General features: G+C 43.7%; 1 protein-coding gene across 1 annotated transcript; it reads right to left on the reverse strand.

Annotated features, from left to right (window-relative positions):
• Window positions 1-704: 704 nt before the first annotated feature.
• LOC139643989 (terminal nucleotidyltransferase 5A-like) lies at window positions 705-6,289 on the reverse strand. The gene is made up of 2 exons (XM_071519332.1): window positions 5,277-6,289; window positions 705-3,983 (listed from the first exon to the last, which is right to left on the reverse strand). The coding sequence occupies exons 1-2, from the start codon at window positions 5,700-5,702 to the stop codon at window positions 3,165-3,167; spliced, it is 1,245 nt and encodes a 414-aa protein (XP_071375433.1). The 5' UTR covers window positions 5,703-6,289; the 3' UTR covers window positions 705-3,164.
• Between the last annotated feature and the right edge of the window lie 1,396 nt (window positions 6,290-7,685).

The following is a 7,685-nucleotide window of genomic DNA, read 5'->3' on the forward strand; positions in this document are numbered from 1 at the left end:
CAGAGAGACAAGAGAGAGGGGAGAAAGAGAGGAAAGAAAGCATGAGAGAAAGTGAGACAAACGTTATTTTTTTCTCAGAGCTTCAATGTCAGCAGGGAAAGTGACATCTGGAGGCCTGGGCCTCCAGGCATTAGAGTGATCCAGACCTGGAGCCAATCTACTCAGTTACCATGTGCCTCTGGAGAACAAGGCTCTGCTGGTAGTAAGGTATACCAGACTGCTACATGCACGCACCTTCTACCTGCTATTCCAAATCCACTCACAGCTGACCAGGTCTGGCAAACTCTGGGATGACGGCCGCTTGACGCTTGACGCTTGATGGTGACGTCTCTCCGGGTGGAAATCCGTCACTTTCAGCTGTCACTTGCTGGCAGCACCAAACATGCCCTCTTGGATTGTGCGGGCACCTTCGGACATTCACCTGTTGAAACCTAAGACAAACTCAGTCTTTAACCTTGTCTCTCTTCGACTGCACCAAAGTATGTCTAAATGCCACAGCTTTTAACCTCGACCGCACTAAAGTTTCATAATTGTAAAATGTCTGAGAACCGTCAAGGAGATTGTAGTTTATTTTGTCTATTATACATATTGTACCCAGTAGTGTGTAGTGATAGTAATGGGAGAATTTTATTGCGGTGTTCACATTTTCTGCCACTGAATCATACAAAAAGATTGAATTGAAGAAGCCTTGATTTTTTCTCTTTTTTAATTATCAAGTCAGTCATCTCAACACTTTTTTCCACATCATTATTTCCAAACTGTATGGCAATTAAAAACACATGCAGAACAGTGAAACAATCTCTTTTGAGCAACAGAAAACCATCGGAGACAGCACTGAAAGAGAACCAAACATGTTGCTTGAGCATCACAATGAACACAAGTTAATCTGCATCTGAACATAGCCACTGTGTCTGCCAGCACTGCTCTTCTTGAGCCAAAATAATATACAAACTTGCACACACCACAGAAATACTCTTAGACTCGACAACTCATCCTACATGAATCTGACTACGACATCAGCCGGACATAAACTGTACAAAAATAGAGATTGATAGAAAAATAGGAGATCTGATCAGGTTTTAGAGAATATGCTGAGGCTCTTGCACTTGTAGAGCGAGTTTACTTGCTAAGTTTCAAGATGAAAAAAAACAAACAAAAAAAACTCTTATTGCCATTTAAATGTCACTGCGATTGTATTTATTTGTATTCTACTTTTTTTGTATTCTCTCGTCATTGTGTTGGTGGAAGAGAACAAATTAGACAGCTGCCGATTGCTCATACAGCCCTAATTTCTCAACATCTGAATCTAGACAGAAAGATGAAATATGTATTGGCCAATGTTCACTGAGATAACTTCATCTTTGAAGCTTTTCTGGCTACATGCTTTTTTTTTGGGAAAATATCTTCATACTTCCCTGTCTCTCCTCTACCAGTTGTATGTTTTTACTCCGGTCCTACATCCCTGTATACACAATCCAACCTCCACCCCTCTGACAAACATACAGGGCGTCATGTCACTGTGTGGCATGGAGATATGTGCAGGTGTCACAACCGGGATGCGTGAGGGGATTCAGTAAGTCTGACTCACTCTCTTTTCATTTCATCCTTCAAAATATCACAATAACCCCCCTTACCTCTATCTTTTATTCTTATCAACCACCCCTCCCCCTCCTCCCACCGCACACACACACATCATCTCTAAAGATGAAAACATTGTGTTGTTTCTTTCTGTGATAAATTACTTTTTGGTTATCAAGCTGTGCATTGGTCCATGTTATTTTGCAATCCAAGAGATTGCAGATGAGAGCAGAGTCTTGATCTGAGCCATATCTCTCTCACTCACTCTCCTCCTGCCAAACTTCTCTCTCTCTCTCTCTCTCTCTCTCTCCTCTATACTTCTACCCTCTCTTTCATTCTTATCAACAATTTTTAACCCCACCACCCCATCCCTCCCCCCTCTCTCTAAAGATGATGATATTGTGTTGATATTTCCTCTGACTTTTTGGTCATCAGGATGTGCACTGATCCAATCAGACTGCAGATAAGAGCAGAGTCTTGATCTAAACCATGTCAAAAGTCAAAAAGCCACCCCAAAACACCCCTCAGTGTAAGATAACTTTCTCACCATAGATAGACTCTCTGGTCCCCATTACATTCATTTTCACCTTGAACAGACTGTCAACTTTTAACAGTTCTACGGTGCTCTACAATGAAGAATCACCAAAAAAAAATCTTCCCTTTAGGCTTTTTCTAGGCACTTTAAAGAAAATTATTCCTGTACAGAAATAAAACATGCATTGTTTTGTTGTTCTGGTGTATTTTTTCAAGAATCAAACAAACTTGGGTATCAAAGTAGATCTTTGGATTTGTAAACAGTGTCCAGTTCCTCATCTTGCATTGTCTGTGAAAAAAGAGTTTCACTTCTCATTGTCACTGGTGCACATGGAAAGGTCAGAAAGTCAGCTTTATTTGACCAAGAATCAATATCTTTGCAACGTCTTGTTTTGTCCTGTGATCCCTCCTTTGCTGTGTATGCATGTGTATGTGTGTGTGTGTGTGTGTGTGTGTGTGTGTGTGTGTGTGTGTGTGTGAGAGAGTCTTTGCACAAGTTAAGAGGGTTCAGATACATGTTCATCGCTTGGAGTATGAATGTCCAGTACCAGCGAGTCATACCTCAGAAGACATGATGTTCGGTCTGTGCTCACCTGTCCAGCCTATTGTTTACTGCCAAATCAACCTTAGCATTGATGAAGGAACACTAAAGCTGACCTAGGAGCATCCTGTAAGAGTCTGCCTCTCTCACAGGCACCGCTCCCTCTGACCTGGCCTCCTCCTCCTGTGGCACTCTACCCTGGAGAAAAGCCTTTCTCCTGCTTTCTGCCTCGATCCAAGTTCTTTGTCCTCATTTCCCTTCCTTCCTTTATTCTCTTATTGTTTTTCCACCCTTTATTCTTCTCATTTTCTTTTTATATTTTTCTTTTTTTTTTTTGCTTATTCTCCTCAACTTTACATCTCAAGGAAGAGGAAAAGAAGAAAGACCATCATTCCTCATCATCCACCTTTATAGAGGATAGGAATTCCACAAGTTACACTAAAGTGTAACTGGGGTAAAAACAAAATGACATTAAGTCTAAGACTGTGCATGAATCTGCACCAGCACACATTTAGTTACAGGGCAACCAGGTGGCGTACATGGGGTGGTGCGGAGGAGGAGGGTGGTAGTGGTGAGGGGGCGAGGGAGGACAGGAGTAGATGGGCTGAACCTGCGCCACATAGTAGTTGCTGAAGTTGCCGTCAGAGACGTAAGGGGCCGGCTGGTAGAAGCAAGTGACGTTGGCAGCATTGGGGATGGCGTTCTGCTTGGCCAGGACCCGTAACGCCAGCGAGGAGATGAGGCTCAGTGTCTGCCGCCTCTCGTGGCCCATCAGGCACACGGTGCTCTCCTGGACCACACTGTACAGCGTGGCCAGATAGTCATACTTCCGGTCCTCCAGGTCCACAAAGTGGTTCTGCAGGTAGGACTCCAGCTTTCTCCGCTGCTCGCCCACCTCGGGAAAGTCTATGAAGAAGCGCGAGCACATGTAGCGCTGCAACAGTTTCATCTCCGTGTCGGAAGCTGCGCGGAAACCCCGTACCAGCAGGTGGCAGTACTTCAGCAAGCCCCCGCCTCGGATCTCCTCGGGGCTCCGCGTGCAGATGAGGCGCTTGCGTAGGTGGTCGAGGGCGGCGGGGAAATCACCGTAGACGCTCTCGCCGAGGATGGTGGGGTGGAAAGTAGCAGCCATCGGGTGCTCAGAGCACTCGTAGAAGAGCAGGAGAGAGTCCAGGCGGATCTGGAAGGAGTCCACGCTGAACTCGAACTGCCGCCGGAGCGAGTCCACAAACTTCAGCTCCACATTCTTGCCACGGTTGTTGGAGAGCGAGATGAGGCTCCAGCGGTCTGAGTCATTGCACACCTTCACCATCTTCTGCACATAGGCCTCCTGGGTACAAGCACATAAGTGAAAAATTAGGTGTTGCTACAGGTTAAGAACGATACATTGTAATTGTGTGTTGATACATGTCTGTTGCATCTCAGACAAAGTTTGCATAGAGATGGAAATTGATTTAAGTTTTAACTCAATGAGCAAATAAAGTGAGTCAACCCTAGTTCATAGTCCCCAGGCCTTGTGGGAACACAAGGCCTGGGGACGCTAATCTTAACCCCTACTTAGTCTACATATCCATACATAATGTGTTTTAATGGGGTTAATGGATCTAAGAAGACACACTGGTATGAAAAATCATAATGTGTGAAAAAATCTTTGACGTATTATTCATTTCTATGCAGACTCATTTTGGTTAATCATAGTTTTGTTTTCTATTATGATTTGTATCAATATTGGTACTGTATGAACTTCCAAAAGATACTGTGTACTACAATGACAGCAAATAAGATAAGAACGTTTTGGCACACTGAGGTCCAGAATAGTTTTTATGCTCAACACTGACAATTTTAAGTAGAATGTTTTTTTTCACCCCACATAGGTGTACTGCTTTTTCAGTGTCTGTTTACCCTTTCAGAACTACAGTATAATGTTAGCTACAGGATTGCATCAAAACAGTGTTTTTTTTCTTATCTTTTAAGAGTACACATATGCCTCACAGCCTAACACACACAAACATGTCCATGGTTTAGGTTTAATAAAGTCTGCACTAGATATCTGACATGTCTTAACTTAAGACCTTTTCTGATACAAAGTTAACCATAGCCTTGGTTTGAGCAGGCTGCAACAGACAGATATTGGTGTTTGCACCACTAGATGAAATCTTCATTTGGTCTTTTATTCAGATGTTTTGGCGAGCAGATCAGTTGGTGGGTCATTAGTAGCCTAGGTAGTCTTCGGTATCCAGGTAACTGAGAGCCGACTGATTAATGTGGATCCGACTCCAATTGGATTAGACGGAATCCTCTTTGTGTTTGAAACCAACGTTTTTACTATCTGCAGCCCTATCACTATGCAGCTTAGACGTATTGAGGGCAGATTTAAACCTTGTTTTCCAACATTTATTTGAATTTACCAAAGTGCATTTGTCCAATTTGTGCATTTGAAAATGTGCATAACTTCCCTCTGCACTACTAACTGTACAATTGTGCGGTCATGAAGCGTAATATAGAAGAACTAAAGCTCAGCATATCCTTCCCTTACCAGGAAAAGACAATTGGCAAAGAACATTTTACAACTGGAATAATTATTATACAAATAATCATAACCTCTAAATCTATCATACTATACCTTTAAGGTCACTGGTGTAATCTTTTCTTTATTCACTCCTTCGGGCAAGAAGTCCAGAAGCGAGTCCAGAACTATATCTTTCACCATCTGAAACTCCATCTCTCCTTTCAGATCGGCACAGAATATTAAGTCCAGATCTTTCCATCCCAGACCGCTGTCCTCATGCAGAACATGGCTAGCCGCGGAGCCGTTCAGGCGCACCTCCCGGACGTGTATCCGCTTCTCCTCCATGCGGCACCGGACCACCTTGACGATGTCCCGCGGCTTCACCTCCAGAGTGGGGAAGCTCCATCGGCCGTGGATGGGGATGGAGCTGGTGAGGATGGAGTCCAGCCGCTGCACTTGCTCCCAGTTGAGCACGCTGAGGTTGATGCTTTCCCCGTCCAGGCAGCTGTCCGCCGGAGCCGATTCAACCTTCTCATCCATCTTTATAAGAGGTAGACAGGAGAATGTAAACGACAAAACTTTCCACTAACTCCCTCTGGAGTAGTGGCATTAGCTGGGTGTATCTCTCTGTAGAATTGTCTCTTTAGAGCTGCTCTTTACCATAACAATAAGATACTGGACGACAAAGCATCTCTACGCATGACGGGCAGAACTGGTTGGGCGGTGTAATGGTTGTCCTACTTCTTACATAAAGTCTGGCAGTCCAGACTAATTCAATTCAGGAGTTGTCCAGCCGTTAAGGCTCAGTCACTGTCCTGCATCTGCTGGCCCGCTGTGCGCTCCGCTCCGGCCGTGTCGCCAAACTCTGAAAAGCAGGCACCAACTAGATTTAATGTCGAAAAAAAGTCCCGCACAATGTCAGCTTTTCCTTGTATTCCAGAAACTCACTGACCCGTCCATCACATGCAGTGTTTTAGTTCTGTCCTCTGTCGCTCACTTTTACGCACAGACTGCGCGTCTCTTCTGTGTAACTGCAACTTTACGCATCCTTTTAGCTCCTGCTACACTTTTCCACTGTACACCTACTTTCACCATTTGTGGAAAATGGTGTATGGCTGCTTCTTGTCCCTTACATTTTGGCCGTTTTTAGCTTGCTGGTGCTGCGTAATGCCACAGAGGTCCCACTCCACAGCTGCTGGAGAAGTTGTGAACGGTATGCTTCCCGTCAGCGGAACGGCGGGGCGGGTCGGTTTGATTGATAACTCCACCTACTAATAGCTGTCGCAGCTTCCTACATTGTGCATCCTCAATAGAATTATCTTGGGAACTGGTCTTAACACTGATCTAATTTCAGTTTTGCCACTGCTCAGTTTTACCACTGCGACGAGGAGGAAGTACGTCCAGAGAATTACAGAAGCCTAAAATCACTCACAGTTTTATGTGAGTGTACTTTTACTTTTACTTACTTATGACTGAAAATAAAAGCATGCATGTCGTATGACGCTCACATACACAGGAAGTATGTGCAATCACTTCATTCTGATACTGCATGACGCCTACTAATGTCTAAACTTTGTAAGTAAAGAAAGATGTGATGAAGTTGCCATCAATGCACCCTTAATATTACAGTGTGCAGCAGTGCAGAGTCTGAACCTCCACAGGTGAGGCTGGGAAAAAATCACATACAGCTAACGCCCTCTAGGGGTGGCTTTTCCTTCGCTCATCATTTGGCCCTTTACTGCAGGCCTATGTACTATTCCGTTCTGACAAATTACTTACACAAATTAACTATAGTACATATGTATGTGTGCATAACCTACATCACAATGAAACAAAGAAAGGATACCATGGCTGTGTGTGTGTGTTGCTTTAAACATGTCTGATGTGTAAGAAAGTGTGTCTGCCTGTATTTAGGGTATAGGCCATAGTCTCAGGCCAGGTTAGTTGTCATGGAGAATCTATCAGAGCAGAGCTTCGCAGGCATATCTGCGTCACTGCAGACGAGCCCATAAACCAGCTTACTGCAGATTACCCTCTATGTGCAGTGACACACACTTACACCACACACACACTCTCACACAAACACACACACACACACACACACACACAGAGTCATACACGGATGCACAAATGCACATACACTCACACTTCTTCTACAGATACATGCAGTCCTTATACCTCTTTAAGGTAGAGATAGCTATAACTAGCTGCTGTCTCTTTTTCAATGGTGTTCATGCTATATTTTGAAATGGCAGGTTGCTGTAAGTAAACAAAAGACATATCATTTTGTGTTCATAATTAAGTGCATGCTCTGCAAGCTGATCCATGAAGCATTCTCCCTTTCAAAGAAGCAGGTGATAAATAAAAGGATCAAGAGTGAGGGGTACATGATACTGCAGCCACAGCCCATGAGCATAACTCAAATAAATGTTAGTTATATTCAAATGGAAAATAGGTTTTTAGGACTTTTTAATGACCAATTGAAAATGAGCCACATATTATATCATAGCATATGTCTATTCA

Source organism: Centroberyx affinis, unplaced genomic scaffold, assembly GCF_046629955.1.
Source record: "Centroberyx affinis isolate AG114_WGS23_722 - 3 ecotype Tasmania unplaced genomic scaffold, CSIRO-AGI_Caff_v1 ptg000687l_1, whole genome shotgun sequence".
NCBI lineage: Eukaryota > Metazoa > Chordata > Actinopteri > Beryciformes > Berycidae > Centroberyx > Centroberyx affinis.